Source organism: Muntiacus reevesi, chromosome 1 (assembly GCF_963930625.1).
Source record: "Muntiacus reevesi chromosome 1, mMunRee1.1, whole genome shotgun sequence".
Lineage (NCBI taxonomy): Eukaryota > Metazoa > Chordata > Mammalia > Artiodactyla > Cervidae > Muntiacus > Muntiacus reevesi.
In genome coordinates, this window is record NC_089249.1 from 10532531 (window position 1) to 10553966 (window position 21436).

Here is a 21436-nt window from a genome sequence, read left to right on the forward strand (position 1 = left end):
CCATTTCCACCTCAACTCCTGCTTTCCAGAGGCAAACACTGATAACCACTTGTGGTTTCGTTTTTTCTGTGTGTGTTTTGCATTTTGTTTTTTGGTCATTTGGATAGTCTCTATTTTCACAGAACTATCTTCCCTCCTTACAAACACAGGATTAGAGATATAGAGAAGGTGCATGTAATTTTTAAGGTAATATTTCTTTATTATGTTCTTAATATCCATGGGATTAGCAGTAATAGCCCTCTTTTTTTTCCCCTGATAGTAGTAATTTATGTCTTCTCTCTATCTTGATTTACTCAAGAGAGAGGAAGCACATATTTGTATCAAACACTGAAGGTGGTTGAGTCAGGATGAGCAGTGAGAACTGAATCAAGTGGAGGATCCTTTTCAGTTGTGGTGGGGTAAAGTCTAATTGACATGGGTTTAAGAGAAAACGGAGGAGATCAAGTGGAGACAGCCAATGTGGACTACTTGTTAAAGAAGTTTTGTCACAAAGAGGAGCAGAGAAGCAGGGCAATGAATAGAAGGATGGGGGCTAAGGGAGGGTTTTGTTTTAGGGTGGGTTTGGTTTAGAAGAGGACCAGTCCATCTTTAGTAAAAGGAAGGAAGGCAGATTATGTAGTACAAATACAGACAGATTGATGGATTTCGTGGTGGTACACATGGAAATTCTCTTCTGAAAAGTTTAATTTTGTCAGTTAAATAAGAAGCTCAGTCATTAGCTGAGAGTCAGCAGTATGGACTGGTGTTGAGAGATTGAAAAGGAAAGTTTGTAACAAAGTCTAGGAGAGGAGAGGATGCTGGCTAGGGACATGACAGGATTGCCTGCAGGATGGAGGACCCCACTCCAGATGTGTCTTCAGGAATAAATAAAACTATTAAGATGGTTGTGTGCTTCTTCCTGGCACATTGAGGCTACATAAAACTATTAGGATGGCCCTCTCTTTTTCTGATAATAATAATTTATGTCTTCTGTCTCTCTTGATTGACTCAAGAGAGATGAAGCACTTAATTATGCAAAGACAATTCCCAAATGACTAGAAACAAGAGTAATCTCACTGAGTAGACAAGGAGATTCCTTGTCCACTTCTCTAAGGATGCTCTTTGTGTTTCTGTAGCCTGCTTTTCCCTGTCAGGAAGGAGGACAAGATTTGCTGTTAGATGGAATGTTCTGGTCCTTGTCGTCTGAGCATAAGGATTCCCTGTTCCTCCTTGCCTCCCTCACTGACCCGGATGCGTTGCTTGAGACTGCATGCGAGTACTGCTGCTATCCCTGGCTAAGCATGGGGGCTGGCAAACATTTTCTGTATGTAAGGAGGCAGAAAGGTAGTGTTTTAGGCTTTACAGGCATCAAGGTCTCTGTAACAGCTCTTTGAGTCTGCCATTGTAGTGCAGAAGTAGATATGTAAACGAATGATTATGGCTTTGTTCCAATAAAACTTTATTTATGGATGCTGACATTTAAATGTCATGTAATTTTTACATACTACAAATACTCCTCTTTTGATTTCTTTCAACCATTAAAATGTGTAAAAGTCATTCTCAGGTTTGTGGGCCATACAGAAATAGTCAGGAAGCTAAACTGATCCTTTAAGCTGTAGTTAGCCAACCCCTGGCTTAACCCAGTGCTCCTCATCAATGCTTCAGGGCCCTCTCTGCATCTACTTGTATCTGAACTTGGAACTTCTCCATTGCTACTACTCCTGAACTCTTCTGCACCAGTCTTGGGCCATGTTTCTTCATAAATTTACTCTGATTTCTGTCTTTCTGAGGTTCGTAAACATTTTTGATACACTGATGAAGTTGTATTCAAACATTTTTATAGACTATGATATTTTATTGAATTTTTCTCTTATTTCATGGTATTTTTTTTCCCCAGAGGGAGTATAGAAGTATGATGAATGCCCTGTGACTACTTAGTTGTCTGCAGATTTGTCTACTTTAGAGTAACATTAGACAACTTCCAAAGATAATTCAAAGTCAGATCTTTTTAAATTTATTTAAGGTAAAAAGATTATTACAAATTGTAGTGGACTTCCCTGGTGGTTAAGAATCTGCCTGCCAGTGCTGGGGACACGAGTTTGATCCATGGTCAAGGAAGATTCCACATACAGCTGGGCAACTAAGCCCATGTGCCACAACTACTGAGCTTATGTAGGGCGGTTACTGAAAGCCCACATGCTCTGCAGCCCATACTCTGCAACAGGAGAAGCCATGGCAAGGAGAAGTCTGTGCACCACAACTATAGCCCCTGCTTGCAGCAATGAAGACCCAGTGAGCCAATAAGTAGGTTTATTAATTAATTAAAAAGAGAAATGGTAGTGATAAAAGTAAGTGTTGAAAAACCAGGTCAACATATTTTTGTGTCTCCCTAAGAGATAAAGGGGGTGGGGGGCTTAAAATAACATTGTTGTTATTTAGTCACTAAGTCGTGTCTGACTCTCTTGCCACTCCATGGACTGTAGCCCACCAAGCTCCTCTGTCCATGGGATTTCCCATGCAAGAATACTGGAGTGGGTTGCCATTTCCTTCTCCAGGGGATCTTCCCAGCCCAGGTGGCAGGCGGATTCTTTACCATGGAAGCCATTAGCGAGGACTAAATAGTTAAGATTAGTTTTCATCAACTGTAATTCAAGAGTTTGAGAGTTTGCTTTTTCAAAAACAGTGATCTAAAACAGTCACCTGCCAGGTGATTGGGAGTCTGTTGTTGAGTTCTAAAATTTTCAGCAAGCAACTCAAAGAGAAGAATTGAGATCCTGAAGTCTAAGAAAGTATGTGATGGAGATCAAGTTTACCTAGACTAGTATTGGCAGCAATTCTCTCTAGTTTCTGCTCTGTTGCAGCTTTCTACCAGTGAGCAGATGTGGAAGAGACAGCTGAGGTGGGAGAGGGAGAATAGGATATTTCTGAAGAAGTTCTGTTTTTGTTTTTTTTTTGCTTTAAATATCTATCTTTTTATTTATTTAGCTCTGCTGGGTCTTAGTTGCAGCATGCAGGATCTTTAGCTGTGGCGTGCAAACTCTTAGTTGCAGCATGTGGGAGCTAGCTCCCTGACCAGGGATCAAATCCAGGTCCCCTGCATTAGGAGTGGGGAGTGTTAGCCACTGCACCACCAGGGGAATGTCCGTGAAAAAGTTTTGGGGATGGGATGAAACTGTGGAGCATTTCACAGGAATTAAGGATTTCAGGAGATTAATGTCAAAAGATAATTTTTAGGAATGCAATCTTACCAGAAGGAAAGCATGATATAGTGGTTACGTGCGTAGAGTTTGGAACTGAGCCTATCAGGGTTCAAATCTGAGCTCTACTATTCACTATCTATGGGACCTTGAGCAAATTACTTAATTTCTGTATAACTCAGTCCCCTTATCTGTAATACGGAGATAAGAATAAGTCTACTTCATAGGGTTGTTATGAATGTTAAGTGAAACACCATATACAAAGTGTTTTAAAGTGTCTGATACAAAATAAGTCATATATAAGTGAGTGTTAGTCACTCAGTCATGTCTGACTCTTTGCAACCCCATGGTCTGTCCACAGAATTCTCCAGGCAAGAATACTTGAGTGGGTTGCCATTCCCTTATCCAAGGGATCTTCCCAACTAGGGATGGAGCCCAGATCTCCTGCATTGCAGACAGATGCTCAGGGAAGCCCCAAACAAAAAAGCAGGATGTCCAGTGTTCTGCATAATTGAGGGATCCGTTTTGCCATAGCTATTCACCTGCCCCCCCAGGAACCCTCCTAGTGCAACATACTCCTCAGATGGCAATGCCAGCCCTGCCTACTTATCTTTGATTACCAGAGAGCCTCTGTTCCTCAGAGAATTTTCTTTCTATTCATTTTCAAATGACTTTTTTGATATGGGCATTCTTGAATATGCACTAGATAGAGGTATGTGCATGGATGGATTTGCATAAGTATAAATACTGTATATGTAGCCTTATTTAAGTGATATAATGATAGTATTGTGTTACCACCTCAGAGTGAAAGCTAGTTAACTCAGTTATTGAGATGATAATGATTTCCTTCTCAGTACTAATGCAGTATTAACAGAATAAAAACAAACAAACAAGAAAAACGCTGCAGAATTGTCCTAGCACTGTTCCTTTGACTCATCTTGGAATAAGGAATTTTATTTCTGTTAATTATTGAACTATCAGTGTTGATCATGATTTTAGAGGGAATCATCCTTGGGAAGGGCTGAAAATTAGTGGAAATATTACCTCAGGTAGGCTTAAGTGGTCATTGAGTTCAGTCATTTAGTACCAGGAAAAAAAAAATCTTTTTTTTTTTTTTTTTGTCTATAGTTTCTTTTGAAATGCATGATCTGGTATTTGCACTCCCAATATCAACATTGATCTGAAGCACAGTCTTTTTTTAGACTTCATGTGGTTAGACTTGACATTTAGGAAAATGGTAGTATCTTTCCTACTGAGAGTTACATGAGCTGAGAAATTTACAAGCACATTTATGACTTGCTTGACCTTGACGTCGCTAACCTTTTCTTCAGCCTGTTTTCATACTGAGTTAGTTACCCAGGCCTGAGTGTGCCTGTCGCTCCCTCCCTGTATTCCCTGCCTCTAAGTCGGGCATCCATCACCCTCTGGCCACAACAGCCTCTTGTCTCCAGGCTCCCGGTCCCACCTTGATCTTGCTCCAAAGCATCTTCCCAACATACAGATTAGGTTAGATCCTCCCCTGCCAAAACCCTTTAAAGGCATTTTAGCTTCTTTACTTGGAGTTCAAGGTCATTTAACCATATTCTGTCCCACCACATGCCCTCATCCAGTTCCCACTAATTCTCCCCACACTCTACCCTCCCATCAAGATGGATTATCAACCCTCCTTTGAAATTTCCATAACTCCATGCCTTTGCTCATTTCCCAGTCTTTCCTTCCTCCTTCAAAGTCCATGTTTCAAAATTCTACTTATTCTCTGATGTCCAGCTCAAATTCTAACTCCATCGTGAGTTCTGTGACTCCCGCGTGCTTAGTCGCTCAGTCATGACCGACTCTTTGTGACCCAGTGGACAGTAGCCCGCCAGGCTCCTCTGTCCATGGGGATTCTCCAGGAAAGAACACTGGAGTGGGTTGCCATGCCCTCCTCCAGGGGATCTCCCCAAACCCCGCAGGGATCGAACCCAGGACAAGTCTAGTGTCTTGAGGAAAAGATATCATATGGACTCAGAGTAGCCCTGAATAATTCCAAGTGACCTCCCCTACTTAGAATTAATCAGGGTTCCACAGACGGAGGAGCCTGGTAGGCTACAATCCACGGGGTCACAAAGAGTTGGAAACAACTGAGCAACTTAACTTTCACTTACTTTCATTCCCAGACCCTATAATGCCTTTTCTTCAAGACTCTAGATTTCTCAGTGATGGGAAAGTGTCATATACTTATCTTACTAGAACAATTTTTATTGCCTTCTGCTTGGAAATTGTAATAACAAATGTGCAAGTCTCTAAGTCTATGATGGAACTGCTGTCTCCCCTTTAATGTGGCATATCCTTCACAAGAATTTAGAATGGCCATGGAATGATCACTTTTTCATCTACATCACAATAATTTATTACTTAATTAGCTCTCCTAATACTCTCCATTGCATTATGCTGTGATTTTACTTCTTTGTCTTGCCACTCAGTTGGAAGCTCTGAGGACAGGAATGTTTTCTTCATCTTGGTATAGCTCTTGCATTCTTTGATGAAACTTGCAGATAGTAGGGGATTAATATTGAGTGATTCTCTTGTGATGTGAGAGGGGCAATTATAGCCTCGTGGTTAAGAGTATGGGGTTTGGTGCATGACTGCCTGGATTTGAACTTTCTAGTCTATCTATTAACAATGTGCTCATGACCAAAGTACTTAACCTCTATGTACCTTTTTTCTTCATCTGTAATATGGGGACACATAATATTGTCTTCATAATAAAATTGATATAAAGACTAAATAAATAATACAGGTGAAGTGGTTAGAACAAATGCCAGTGGGTGTTTGATAAATGTCAGCTATTATTCCAAATAGGAAGGACACAGCTGTCTTAGTTTTGACAGAGGCATGAAGACAATAGATGCTATAATTTTAAGCAAGCCCATCTTGTGGTGGGTAGTTAAAGACTATTAAATATCGTGCCCACTTTGAAGGTTTGAAGTGAGGAGGAAATTACAGAGGGAGCTTTAAAGGCTTAGGAAATGTCACTAGTGTGCTGGTAATCCCACATCCCCATTGCAAATGGGTGGGGTGCAGCTGTCTGCCCCTGAAGGCCACCACTGGAAGTTCAGTTCAGTTCAATTCAGTTGCTCACTCATGTCTGACTCTTTGCAACCCAATGGACTGCAGCACACCACCAGGCTTCCATGTCCATCACCAACTCCCGGAGCTTATTCAAACTCATGTCCATCGAGTCGGTGATGCCATCCACCATCTCACCCTCTGTTGTCCCCTTCTCTTCCTGCCTTCAATCTTTCCCAGCATCAGGGTCAGTTTTTCGCATCAGGTGGCCAAAGTATTGGAGTTTCAGCTTCAACATCAGTCCTTCCAATGAATATTCAGGACGGATTTCCTTTAGGGTGTACTGGTCAGATATCCTTGCAGCCCAAGGGACTCTCAAGATTCTTCTCTAACACCACAGTTCAAAAGCATCAATTCTTCAGTGCTCAGCTTTCTTTATAGTCCAACTCTCACATCCATACATGACCACTGGAAAAACCATAGCTTTGACTAGATGGACCTTTGTTGGCAAAGTAATATCCTGCATTTCAATATGCTGTCTAAGTTGGTCACAGCTTTTCTTCTAAGGAGCAAACGTCTTTTAATTACATGGCTGCAGTTACCATCTGCAGTGATTTTGGAGCCCAAAAAAACTAGTCTCTCACTGTCTCCACTGTTTCCCCATCTATTTGCCATGAAGTGATGGGACCGGATGCCATGATCTTAGTGTTCTGAATGTTGAGTTTTAAGCCCAATTTTTCACTCTCCTCTTTCACTTTCATCAAGAGGCTCTTTAGGTCTTCTTCACTTTCTTCCATAAGGGTGGTGTCATCTGCATATCTGACGTTATTGGTATTTCTCCTGGCAAACTTGATTCCACCTTGTGCGTCATACAGCCCAGCGTTTCTCATGATGTACTCTGCATATAAGTTAAACAAATCAGGGTGACAATATGCAGCCTTGACGTACTCCTTTCTTGATTTGGAGCCTGTCTGTTGTTCCATGTCCGGTTCTAACTGTTGCTTCTTGACCTACATATAGATTTCTCAGGAGGCAAATCAGGTGGTCTAGTATTCCCATCTCTTTCAGAATTTTCCAGTTTATTGTGATCCACACAGTCTAAGGCTTTGGCATAGTCAATAAAGCAAAGTAGATGATTTTCTGGAGCTCTGTTGCTTTTTTGATGATCCAGTGGATGTTGGCAATATGATCTCTGGTTCCTCTGCCTTTTCTAAATCCAGCTTGAACATCTGGAATTTCACTGTTCATGTACTGTTGAAGTCTGGCTTAGAGAACTTTGAGCATTACTTTGCTAGTGTGTGAGATGAGTGCAATTGTGTGCTAGTTTGAACATCCTTGGCATTGTCTTTCTTTGGGATTGGAATGGAACCTGACCTTTTCCTGTCCTGTGACCACTGCTGCGTTTTCCAAATTTGCTGGCATATTGAGTGCAGCACTTTCACAGCATCATCTTTTAGGATTTGAAATAGTTCAACTGGAATTCCATCACCTCCACTAGCTTTGTTCGTAGTGACGCTTCCTAGGGCCCTTGACTTAGGAAGACTTGACTTCTCATTTCAGAATGTCTGGCTCTAGGTGAGTAATCACACCATCATGATTATCTGAGTTATTAAGATCTTTTTTGTATAGTTCTTCTGTGTATTGTTGCCACTTCTTCTTAATATCTTCTGCTCTTGTTAGGTCCATACCATTTCTGTCCTTTATTGTGTCCATCTTTGCATGAAATGTTCCCTTGGTATCTCTTAATTTTCTTGAAGAGATCTCTAGTCTTTCCCATTCTATTGTTTCCCTCTATTTCTTTGCATTGATTGCTGGGGAAGGCTTTCTTATCTCTCCTTGCTGTTCTTTGAAACTCTGCATTCAAATGGGAATATCTCTCCTTTTCTCCTTTGCCTTTAACTTCTGTTCTTTTCACAGCTATTTGTAAGACCTCCTCAGACAACCATTTTGTGTTTTTGCATTTCTTTTTCTTGGGGTTGGTTTTGATCACTGCCTCCTGTATGATGTCTCAAACCTCCATCCATAGTTCTTCAGGCATTCTGTCTATCAGATCTAATCCCTTGAATCTACTTGTCACTTCCACTGTATAATCATAAGAGATTTGATTTAAGTCATACCTGAATGGTCTAGTGGTTTTCCTACTTTCTTCAATTTAAGTCTGAATTTTGCAATATGGAGTTCATGATTTGAGCCAGTCAGTTCCTGGTCTTGTTTTTGCTGACTGTATAGTGCTTCTCCATCTTTGGCTGCAAAGAATATAATCAATCTGATTTCAGTATTGACCATCTGGTGACGTCCATGTGTAGAGTCTTCTCTTGTGTTGTTGGAAGAGGGTGTTTGCTGTGACCAGTGCGTTCTCTTGGCAAAACTCTGTTAGTCTTTTTCCCAGCTTCATTTTGTACTCCAAGGCCAAATTTGCCTGTTATTCCAGGTATCTCTTGACTCCTTACTTTGCAATCCAGTCACCTACAATGAAAAGGACCTCTTTATTGGGTGTTAGTTCTAGAAGGTCTTGTAGGTCTTTATAGAACCATTCAATTTCAGCTTCTTCAGCATTACTGGTCAGAGCATAGACTTGGATTACTGTAATATGGAAAGGTTTGCATTGGAAATGAATAGAGATCATTCTGTCATTTTTGAGCCTGCATCCAAGTACTGCATTTCAGACTCTTTGTTGACTATGAGGGCTACTCCATTTCTTCTAAGGGATTCTTGCCCACAGTAGTAGATATAATGGTCATCTTAGTTAAATTCACCCATCCCAGTCCATTTTAGTTCACTGATTCCTAAAATGTTGACGTTCACTCTTGCCATCTCCTGTTTGGCCACTTCCAATTTACCTTGATTCACGGACCTAACATTCCAGGTCCCTATGCAATACTGTTCTTTACAGCATCAGACTTTACTTCCATCACCAGTCACATTCACAACTGGGTGTTTTTGCTTTGAGTCCGTCTCTTCATTCTTTCTCAAATTATTTCCCCACTGTTCTCCAGTAGCATATTGGGCACCTACCAACCTGGGGAGTTCATCTTTCAGTGTCCTATCCTTTTGCCTCTTCATACAGTTCATGGGGTTCTCAAGGCAAGAATACTGAACTGGTTTGCCATTTCTTTCTCCAGTAGACCACATTTTGCCAGAACTCTCCACCTCAACTCATCCATCCTGGGTGGCCCTATAAGGCATGGCTCATAGTTTCATTGAGTTAGACAAGGCTGTGGTCCATGTGATCAGTTTGATTAGTTTTCTGTGATTGAGGTTTTCATTCTGTCTGCCCTCTGATGGATAAGGATAAGAGGCTTATGGAAGCTTCTTGATGGGAAAGACTGACTGAGGGGGAAACTGGGTCTTGTTTTGGTGGCTGGGGCCATGCTCAGTAAATTTTTAAATCAATTTTCTATAGATGGGAGGGCTGTGTTCCTCCTCTGTTGTTTGACCTGCGGCCAAACTATCCTTCAAAGGCCAAACTCTTATCCTTCTCCATCAGAGGGCAGAGAGACTGAAAATCACAATCACAGAATACTAACCAGTCTAATCACATGGACCACAGCCTTGTCTAACTCAATGAAACTATGAGCCATGCAGTGTAGGGCCACCCAAGATGGATGTGTCATGGTGGAGAGTTCTGATAAAACGTAGTCCACTGGAGGAGGGAATGACAAACCACTTCAGTATTCTTGCCTTGAGAACCCCCAAAACAGTATGAAAAGGCAAAAAGATAGTGCACTGAAAGATGAACTCCCCAGTTCGGTTAGGTGCTGAACTAGAATCAGTTCATGAACTCCTTATTGCCAAATTCAGACTTAAATTGAAAAAAGTAGGGAAAACGGCTAGACCATTCAGGTATGACCTAAATCAAATCCCTCACAGTTATATAGTGGAAGTGAGAAATAGATTTAAGGGATTAGATCTGATAATCAAAGTGCCTAATGAACTATGGACGAAGGTTCATGACATTTTACAGGAGACAGGGATCAAGACCATCCCCAAGAAAAAGAAATGCAAAAACACAAAATGGCTGTCTGGGCAAGTCTTACAAATAGCTGTGAAAAGAAGAGAAGTTAAAGGCAAAGGAGAAAAGGAAAGATACACCCATTTGAATGCAGAGTTCCAAAGAATAGCAAGGAGAGATAAGAAAGCTTTCCTCAGTGATAAATGCAAAGAAATAGAGGAAAACAGTAGAATGAGAAAGACCAGAGATCTCTTCAAGAAAATTAGAGATACCAAAGGAACTTTTCATGCAAAGATGGGCACAATAAAGGACAGAAATGGATTGGACCTAACAGAAGCAGAAGATATTAAGAAGAGATGGCAACAATACACAGAAGAACTATACCAAAAAAAAAAAAAAAAGAACTATACAAAAAATCTTTATGACCCAGATAATCACGATGGTGTGATCACTCACCTAGAGTCAGACATCCTAGAATGTGAAGTCAAGTGAGCTTTAGGAAGTATCACTACGAACAAAGCTAGTGGAGGTGATGGAATTCCAGTTGAACTATTTCAAATCCTGAAAGATGATGCTGTGAAAGTGCTGCACTCAATATGCCAGGAAATTTGGAAAACACGGCAGTGGGCACAGGACAGGAAAAGGTGTTTTCATTCCAATCCCAAAGACAGGCAATTGCAAAGAATGCTCAAACTACTGTATAATTGCACTCATCTCACATGCTAGTAAAGTAATGCTCAAAATTCTCCAAGCCAGGCTTTAACAATATGTGAACTGTGAACTTCCAGATGTTCAGGTCAGATTTAGAAAAGGTAGAGGAACCGGAGATCATATTTCCAACATCTGTTGGATCATCAAAAAAGCAAGAGTTCCAGAAAAATGTCTATTTCTGCTTTATTGACTATGCCAAAGCCTTTGACAGTGTGGATCAACACAAACTGTGGAAAATTCCTATTCTGAAAGAGATGGGAATACCAGACCACCTGACCTGCCTCTTGAGAAATCTGTATGCAGGTCAGGACGTAACAGTTAGAATTGGACACAGAACAACAGACTGGTTCCAAATAGGAAAAGGAGTATGTCAAGGCTGTGTGTTTGCACCCTGCTTATTTAACTTATATGCAGAGTACATCATGAGAAATGCTGGGCTGGATGAAACACAGGCTGGAATCAAGATTGCTGGGTGAAATATCAGTAACCTCAGATATGCGGATGATACCACCCTTATGGCAGAAAGTGAAGAAGAACTAAAGAGACTCTTGATGAAGGTGAAAGAGGAGAATGAAAAAGTTGGCTTAAAGCTCAACATTCAGAAAACTAAGGTCATGGCATCCAGTCCCATCACTTCATGGCAAGTAGATGGGGAAACAGTGGAAACAGTTGAAGACTTTATGTTTTGGGCTCCAAAGTTACTGCAGATGGTGACTGCAACCATGAAATTAAAAGACTCTTACTCCTTGAAAGAAAAGTTATGACCAACCTAGACAGTATATTAAAAAGCAAAGACACTGCTTTGCCAACAAAGGTCCGTCTAGTCAAAGCTATGGTTTTCCGAGTAGTCATGTATGGATGTGAGAGTTGGACTGTAAAGAAAGCTGAGCATCAAAGAATTGATGCTGTTGAACTGTGATATTGGATAATACTCTTGAGAGTCCCTTGGACTGCAAGGAGATCCAACCAGTCCATCCTAGGGGAAATCTGTCCTGAATATTCATTGGAAGGACTGATGTTGTAGCTGAAACTCCAATCCTTTGGCCACCTGATGTGAAGAACTAACTCATTTGAAAAAACCCTGATACTGGGAAAGATTGAAGGTGGGAGGAGAAGGGGACGACAGAGGATGAGACGGTAGATGGCATCACCAACGCAATGAACATGAGTTTGAGTAAGCTCTGGGGGTTGGTGATGGACAGGGAAGCCTGGCATGCTGCAGCCAATGGGGTTGCAAAGAGTCGGACGTGAGTCAGCAACTGAACTGAACTGAATGGAGATAATGGCGCCCTCCTTCACAAGTTCCCGTGCATGCACTGCTCCACTCAGTGCTTGCACCGCTGCCGCAGGCCACCACTGACCCACGCCTCTGCCAGAGCCTCTGGGACACTCATGGGCAAGCCTGGGTCAGTCTCTTGGGGGGTCACTGCTCCTTTCTCCTGGGCCCTGGTGCACACAAGGTTCTATTTGTGCCCTCGAAGAGTCTGTTTCCCCAGCCCTGTGTAAGTTTTGGTGGCTCTGTGATGGGGTTAATGGTGACCTCCTCCAGGAGGGCTTATGCCACACCCAGGTCTCATGCACCCAGAGTCCCTGCCTAGTGGCATGCCACTGCTGACACATACCTCCACAGGAGACACTCAGACACTCAACCCCAGTGGGAGAAGTATGGGGCTTTTATGAGAATTAGGAAAAGACATCCCTATTCCCCAGATAAGGTCTGTACACTAAGGAGGCCCTGTTGCCCTGCGCCCAATGGAAGGGTTGTCAGTAGGATCACTTGAGGAGACTGACAAATATTCTCTGCAGCTGAGGGACACCAGAGACTGATGTCTGACTTTCACCTGAGAAGTTGAAAGGTCAAGAGGGCAGGCAGCTGACTGCTCATGGATAGGTGGGAGAAACTTTCTCTGAGTTCGTTGGAGAAAACGGCATGGGATTAACTCCATGCTAAGAGCACCACATGGAGGGACCTCAGAAGAAAGAAAATGGAGGTGGATTGCCAAATTCCTAGAAGCAGAGGAAGACACAAGCCATGGGCTAGAAGAGAGACATATTTGCCTCATCAAGGAACTGCATGGGAGAAGGGGGGAGTTCTCAAAATAATCCAACCCATGGGAGAAAGAGTCAACTTCAGAAACTTGCTAGGTAGAAACCAGCTTCTGACAACACCAGGCAAGTAAGCACTTCCCTGTCACTTCCTCCCCTGCCTCCCACAATTCTCTCTTGATTCACCACCGAAGAGTCAGGAGCTAGGGTCATCCAGGTCCATGGGTGGACGAGGAACAGGAGAAGCAGAGAGTGAGTCAGTTAATCCCTTGCCCTACTCCAGACAACTGAACTGAAGCAGCAGTGACTATGGCTACATCCTCTTCAGGGAGATGCTTATTTTTAAAGCAAGGTTTGCATGTTTATTATTATACCAAGTTGGGTATATCAAGTACTGAAATGAAACCTTAAATGTGACCTCTCCCTGTCTGCCTGGTTAACAGTCTCTTGTTTTTTAAGACAGCTCATTTCTCGCTTCTGAGTCTGACCTCTGCATCCAGAACTGACCATTCAGCCAGCCTCTTTGCCCCAGCACAGCCCAGGAACACGGAGTTTCACTGATTTGGTTGTTTGCATCTCTTTGTTCTCAACCAACCCGTAAACTGTAAGAGCACAGGGATGAGTTATTCAACTCTTTACCACTAGCACCTAGAGCTCATTAGTGGTTAATTGTCTCTCAGTAAAGATACACTAATGAAAGTAATCAATCTTTTAAAACCAAGAGTTTTTCTAAGAGAGGCTATCATTCAAGCATGCCTTTATTTTTGAGAGATAAATAATTAAAATAGCAGCCAATCTGGACCATGCAGGGCAACTGAAAGGACATTTGTCACAGGTATGGTCGGGGATGGCCTGGGTGCCCTGCAGGGGTTCATGAGAAGGTGCTCTGCCATCTCTTAAGCCGAGTGTGTTGTTCGGAGCCTCTTACTCCTTTCTGTGTTTCTTCTCCAGGTTTCTTCAGGAGAAGCATTACCAAAAACGCCGTGTACAAGTGTAAAAACGGGGGCAACTGCGTGATGGACATGTACATGCGAAGGAAGTGCCAAGAGTGTCGACTAAGGAAATGCAAAGAAATGGGAATGTTGGCTGAATGTATGTATACAGGTATTTGCATCAAGCAATTAAATTCCACCAAAAATCTCTTAAGGAGGCAGATGTCAGGTAATTCATAGAATGGTAGGTCATAAATTGAGGAAGGGACTTAGTAAGCCATCTAAGTTCTTGAAAAGAATAATGAACCACTGAAATTGTCCAAACTGTCAGCTGCAGAGCACTTCATACACCTGAAAGAAACAGCTGTATTTGGTGTCCATTCTTGTGATGAATTATATGTGAAATGAAGTGGCTTTAACATACAGCCAAAATAGCATGTTTTAATTAGCTACAAAGAAAAAAGTCTAAAAGTTTCCTCCAAATATGATTTAATATCCTGCTTACTTATTGTTTAATTAGCATAAAAATCCACAGCTGTGGGGAAAATTAAGAATGTTTTATAAGGTATAACTGCCTCTGAATTGTCTAGATAGAGTTTTAAACCAAGTCGTTTTATTAAGACTCCTTCTCTTTGTGCAACTTTGAACCAATTTGTATAGGTTTACACAGGAAATTAACTACTCCGAATTTTAATATAATTTGGTCTTTCGATCAGATAAAGAGACACTGTATTAACTGCTGGCTTTGTGAGAAACCGTAATCTTCATCAGAATTTGGAATGCACGCTAGTATGTAACATATTAATTTTTATTCTGAAAATTCTGCAGACCCCTCAGATTCTGAGATACGTCCTCTTCCTTCTCAAAACACAAATAGACAAACAAACGTCACCAAGGAGATGGTAACATTCAGAGAGGGAATGCCACATGAAATAAAAGCCTTTGGAAGGTGACTCCAGTTCTATTGTTCTCCAACCACAGGCAACTGGGATGGACCCAAAGAAATAATGCGTGCAGGAAGGGGAAGAAAATAGGGCAGTGTAAATAATCCAGCTCTGGATGGATGAAAGTTTTATAGTGGCCGATCACAATCTCTTCTTAGCATGTATGAAACAGGAGACTGTGGCAGGGGCTGCGGCTGGAATCCAATCTTACAGTGGAAACACTCACTTCGATCCGAGGGAGTTCATGTTCCTCATCACTTAAATATGAACCTGTTCCAGCTAAGTCCTGAGGACATTCTTCATGATCCTACCTACAAGAGTCTATAATATTATTTATGAAAACACAGACTCATCCAGCAACAGATACAGGAACTTTTGTATGATCCTATAAAATACATGCCCCAGACAAAGAAATTCTTGGAGATTTGTTTCATTAACATTGAGAGAATGAGGAAGTTAAATGGGAACATGGGAGATTGTTCTCTACTATTTTAGATTGTTCCGTTTAAGTGAAAATTCATGATGATATTGTATGATTATTCAAAGTGTGAAAGTGTTAGTTGCTCAGTCATGTCCTACTCTGTGACCCCGTGGACTGTAGCCTCCCAGGATCCTCTGTCCATGGAATTCTCCAGGCAAGAATATTGGAGTGGGTAGCTAGTACCTTCTCCAGTGGATCTTCACTACCCTGGAATCAAACCCAGGTCTCCTGCATTGTAGGCAGATTCTTTAACTTTTGAGCCACCAGGGAAGCCCCATGATTATTCAAAAAAAACTTCAAAGTCCCCTGGAGTTATTTTCATCTATAACTATATTCTCAATAATTTATACAATTCTGAAAATTAACGAGACTTTAAAAATTTTCCCTAAAGGATGTTGACATCATTTTACCCAACACATTTACTTCTGTGTTTAATGTGAAATTGAATATATTTCTTATAGTACATTATATAAACATCAATGAAAAGTAATATTAATACTATGCTTTGAAACATGAGCTTTTGAGGCCCCCTTAGGCCAGGAAGAGTGAGTGTCATCCACCTTCTTTTTTTGACTACCTTACATTTGTACAATGCTTTGTTATTACAGATTCTTTGTTTACTCTTTTTAAAAAGTGACCTAGTTGTATTTAATCCACAAAAAACTCTATAGGGTAAATATCATTTCCATTTTATTAAGGAAAAAACTGAGACTCAGAGGAGATACATTTCTTGCTCAAGATCAAGTCTTAGAGTGTCAGCAGGGCTAGAATCAGCTCAGTGCCAGATGGCAAAGGAGACCTTTAGCGCCGACTACAGCTCAGCCGCCTTGTGACCACAAACAATGGGACTTTCCTTGGATGGTGAAGACTCTCTGCTTATTTTTTCAGGCTTGTTAACTGAAATTCAGTGCAAATCTAAACGACTGAGAAAAAATGTGAAGCAGCACGCAGATCAGGCTGTCCATGAAGACAGTGAAAGTCGTGACCTGCGACAGGTGACCTCGACGACCAAGTCCTGCAGGGTAATGACGGGCCACGGTGTGGTCAGAACCAGCAGCCGCAAGCTTCCAGGATGTCGTGACACGGGCGGGGGTTTTCAGACGAGGGCCACGGCCACAGCCAGGATTTCATTTCAAGTGTGCATCAACTGGATATCTTCTTTGCTTTTTATTTATGTATTTTAAATACTTATATATTTATTTGGCTGCGCCAAGTCTTAGTTGCGGCAAACAAGATCTTGAGTTGCGCCACATGGGATTTAGTTCCCTTACCAGGAGTTGAACCCGGGACTCCTGTGTTGGGGGCACAGAGTCTTAGTCTTCCCTGGCCCACCAGGGAAGTCCCTCTTCTTTGCTTTTTAATCAGAAGAGTAATATATGTTTCCATGTAAAAATGCAAAAGATAGCAAAGAGCCATTCCCTTCTCCAGGGGATCTTCCCAACCCAGAGGTTAGACCTGGGTCTCCTGCTTTTCAGGCAGACTCCTGACCATCTGAGCCACCAGGGAAGCCCACGTAAACACGGGTAAAGTAAAATAAGTACAAGAGTCCCATCTCCTTGACCCCATTCCTCTCCTGCTTCCCTGAGTTCGCCAGTGGGAATGGCTTGGGATATAAAGAGGATTTTTTAAAACCACATTTTGATGACATTTTTTCCTTGTCATTGAGAAGGGAGGCTCAGACTAGAAAGGATGTGGATTCAATAGAGGCTTGTGGATTAGTCCTTCTCAAGGGGTAAGACGGGGTGAATACACATCTGTGGATCAATAGAGAAAGGCCATTCCCACTGAGGTCACAAATTAATCAAGAAATCCTTTCAGCTACTTGGACAAAACAGAGGAACAGCATCTTAGATGCTTGGCCAAACATATGATGATGGTGTAGAGGACTTTTGGGAAAATTTTAACTTTTCATTAGTTGAAAAACCAGTAATCCATGATCAGTCAAGTCATATCTTTCTCATTGTTATACCACTGATGAAAATGTCATCCATGTTTAGTTTTGCAACTATGTTCTGTTGTATTCATTTCAGAAAAAATAATTTTATGTTAAAAGTACAGATGACCCTTAAACAACATGAGGGTGACTAGGGGCACCCACTCTCAGGCAGTTGAAAATCCACATGTCATTTCACATGCTAGCCCTACAGTAACCTCAGTTCTGCATCCATGAATTCAAAATCCAACCACAGATTCTGTAGTGCAGCAGAACATGTTTAACAAAAGAAAGTCATGCATAAGTGGACCCACATAATTCAAACTCTGTGTTGTTCAAGGGTCGGCTGTATTGCTTTGCCATAATGCTTTGTCAAAACGTTGGTAAAGGAAGCAACAAGTTGACATAATTATTCTCATCTCACAAAAGGTGCTAATCAGAGGGAAAGAGGTATTTGGGCTCTGACTTGTCCAGAATGATGACTCACTACTTCAGGGGTTGGTAACATTTCTATAAAGGACCAGATATCTTAGGCCTTGGCCACACAGTCTCTCTGAGAACCATTCAGCTCCTCCATGGTAGTACAAAAGCAGTGTAGACAAGACACTGAAAAGCGAGTGTAGTTCTGTTGAAACACATTTATAAAACCAGGTGGATTTGGTCCATGGGCTACAGTTAGTTGACCCCTGTTCCACATAACTACACTTACCTGGAGTCTCCATTTTATATGTGGGAAGCTGTTCTTAGTTATGATTAAACTTTGAATTTTCAGTAATTTTGTGCATTGTCTTGATAGGCTTCATATGCAGATTATTATTTCTTCATAAGAAATACATGAAAGGAATATTTTGCTATCCCTGTTTTGTAGACAGGAAAATTAGCTACTTGGGACAAATTTAGTGAAATGTGATATAGCTTGCCCAATGGCCCAGAGAAAGCAAGTACACATTATAACAGAGTGCATGCAGTGTTTCTGCCATAATTAGGGCTTTTCTCAACAGTTTCTGCTAGTGGTTTACTCTAGACGAATGCATATATGGGAAACATGCCTTATAACCACCTTCCCTAACACCTTTTATTTTTTTGCCAGTGTAGGAGAAAACTGAACTCACCCCAGATCAACAGAATCTTCTTCATTATATTATGGATTCATATAGCAAGCAGAGGATGCCTCAGGAAATAACAAATAAAATTGTATGTACAATATCTGAGAATTATGTGTTTGAAGTTAATATTTTCTGGAGCTTTGACGACCTTGGAGGTCAAATTTATATATGAATATGTTACTTTAAAATGATTAGGGCTTAGAATTAAAGTTATACTTTAAACTTTTTGCTACATTAAACAAAGAGTAAGTCTCATATTTAGATTCGTAATAGCATTTGTTCTCCAAAGATCTGAAAATATGAGTTGGGTCTTAAATTTTATTATCTAAATATTATTCTGTAGTCTAATAATTTTATGTTGATTTCTCTGATCTACTTATTGTTTGTTTGTTTTTTTTCTCTTAAAATTTAGTTAAAAGAAGAATTCAGTGCGGAAGAAAATTTTCTCATTTTAACTGAAATGGCTACCAGTCATGTACAGATTCTCGTAGAATTCACAAAAAAACTTCCAGGTATCTTTGCACATACTTCTCTACTATACTGTAGAATATTCTTGTGACATTGAAAGGCAGGTGTCTGTTTATCGTCGAATGGAAGTCATCTCACATCTGCTCTAAATTCATGTGTCTACTACAGACATGAAATATTAGAGCCAGATCATGTTCCATTCATCAACAAATCATTTATAATAATTTACCAAACGATAGATTAAAAATTGAAACTTTGCAGAATTGTTGTTCATCCATTTATTCATCCAATAAGCATTTTTGATATCTACTCTAAGTGAAAGTTGCTCAGTCATGTCTGACTCTGTGTCTCAACTGCTGTCTCAGATGGTAAAGAATCTGCTTGCAAGTTGGGAGACCCAGGTTTGATCCCTGGGTTGGGAAGATTCCCTGGAGAAGGGAATGGCTACCCACTCCAGTTTTCTTGCCTAGAGAATTCCATGGATAGAGGAGCCTGGTGGGCTATAGTCCATGGGGTCGCAAAGAGTCAGACACGACTGAGCAACTAAGACATTCCCTTTCACTATACTAAGTACCTAACAATTACCTTCAAGTAGAGTGACTAAAGGCTAAAAAAAAATTTTAACGTATACAAAGCCCTGTTTGAGCAGAGAGAAAGTGGTTCCTAATTGTATCTGAGAAAGACCAGGAGGCTTCAGAAAGAATCTTAGTTGATTTGGGTATAAAACAAAAAAGGGAGTTTTCCTGGTGATATGAAAGAAGGGGCATTCCAAGTTGAGAGATCGCTTGTGAAAATGTAATGAAGCATGAACAAGAATAGGATCATTAGAGATGGGAGAGAAGATTCAGTGTATCTATGGTGGGCTCCTTGGTTTGACATGAGGCAGACTGGTACCAGGGTGATGAGGACATAACCAAAGGATTTAATTCTTATCCCCTGGATGGTAAGGAGTTTTGGTGGCTTTATTTATTTATTTTTGAAGTAGAACACGATGAAATTTATGTTACAGAGATATGACTTCATTGGGTTTGTATAAGATGGATTTGAAAAGGGAAGCATGGCAGGTAGTCAGAATCAGTTAGTATGCCTACTGCACCAATCTAGGTAAAGGGCTTGAAATAAAGCAATAGCAGTGAAAGAGAAGAGGAAATGAAGAGAGGCTCAAAAATTGATAGGGCTTGATGAACAATTGTATGTGGGGGATGAGGGAGAGGGACTTATCCATAGTCATTTAGATTGTGTGTGCATGCTCAATTGTGTCTGACTCTTTGTGACCCCATGGACTGTAGCCCACCAGGCTCCACAGTTCATGGGATTTGCCAGGCAAGAAGTGGATTGCCATTCCCTTCTCCAGCTGATCTTCCCGACCCAGGGATTGAACCTGCGTCTCCTGAGTCTCCTGCATTGGCAGGCAGATTCTTTATCACTGAGCCACCTTGGAAGCCCCATTTAGATGGTGCCAGTGCAGAAACTGGAATTCAAGATTCTTATCTCCCAAAGTTACGCCCCTCCCCACCCCCCATTTTCCAGCCACATTATCAATGCTAAGTCAATAGGTTTAAGTTGTTTCAGTGTTTTTAAAATATGTTAGTACATTAGAAACCCATGGTCTAGTAGAGTATATACCTTGTATAGTAGCACAACTGTAATATTGTTATAGAAGGTAACTTCTGATGTAGGATTTTAATTAGACATTTAATTTTCTTTCTTTTGCCAGCATTGTGCTATTATTTTATTAAATGTGTCATGGATAGACATAAGCTTATGTAAAAGTCATAAAATATGGGGAGAAAGTTCTTGTTATCATTGAAACATTAATATATCTCATTCCTTTATTAACAGTGAAAGAGAAACTTAATTTGTTGTATGCTAATTTAGCTAAAGCAATCTTGATCAAAACCAAGATTGTACATGAGTGGAAACTGTGTGTGGGGGGTAGAACATCATGAGAATATGATGCGCTTGGTTGTTTATGGGAAAAGGTTTTTCAGCTCAAATGATCAGTTGGTATTGAACCAAGAAATAACTGAATCAAAGAAAGAATCTTATTCAAGAAGGTAGCTTATCTGAAAGCAGTGGCAAGAATCTTTTACACCTCTTCATTTCCAGTGCCTAACATAGTTCCTGAGGGAGAGAAACAGTTAAGGCATGTTTACATAACTAATGCATGTTTTATGAGTAAAGTAGAAGGAAAAAAATTCAAATACAGCAGAAAATTAAAGGCAAGAAAATCCTGAGAAACTAAGAACGTTGATTAACAATAACTTTAGAAATGACAACAGTATTATGTATAATAATAACAGTGATACAATGCCAGTATGAAAGGGTGTTTTGTGAAAGACGCAGCGAGTCGTTCCGCATGCTGAGCATAACCTGTGCCAGGCACTGTCCAGGGTGCTGGAGACTCCCCAAGGCTCCGGCCCTCAGAGAGCTCTTAGGGTCTTTAAGGTAGTGACTTTTTAAAAAAAAAGAGGCAGAAAAGACTCAGATTCCTAGAACAAGGGAAGGTTATTCATTACCGATTCTTAGAACAAGGGAAGGTTATTCATTACCAATAGGAGAAGAGATGGTTACAGCAGAGCTGCTACTTAGAGATGTTCTGAGACTCGCCTTGATCAGGCATTTGTGACACTGAGATG

General features: G+C 40.9%; 1 protein-coding gene across 2 annotated transcripts in view; it reads left to right on the forward strand.

Moving 5' to 3' along the window:
* NR1H4 (nuclear receptor subfamily 1 group H member 4) overlaps nt 1–21436 on the forward strand; it is a 48375-nt gene that overhangs the window by 13582 nt on the left and 13357 nt on the right. The window contains exons 3-6 of one of the 2 annotated variants that reach the window (XM_065937545.1): nt 13885–14037; nt 16179–16312; nt 18319–18417; nt 18742–18841. In XM_065937545.1, the coding sequence (XP_065793617.1) occupies nt 13885–14037; nt 16179–16312; nt 18319–18417; nt 18742–18841 (486 nt within the window). The remainder of the gene's footprint in view (nt 1–13884; nt 14038–16178; nt 16313–18318; nt 18418–18741; nt 18842–21436) is intronic. The other variant, XM_065937555.1, reaches the window with a different exon arrangement.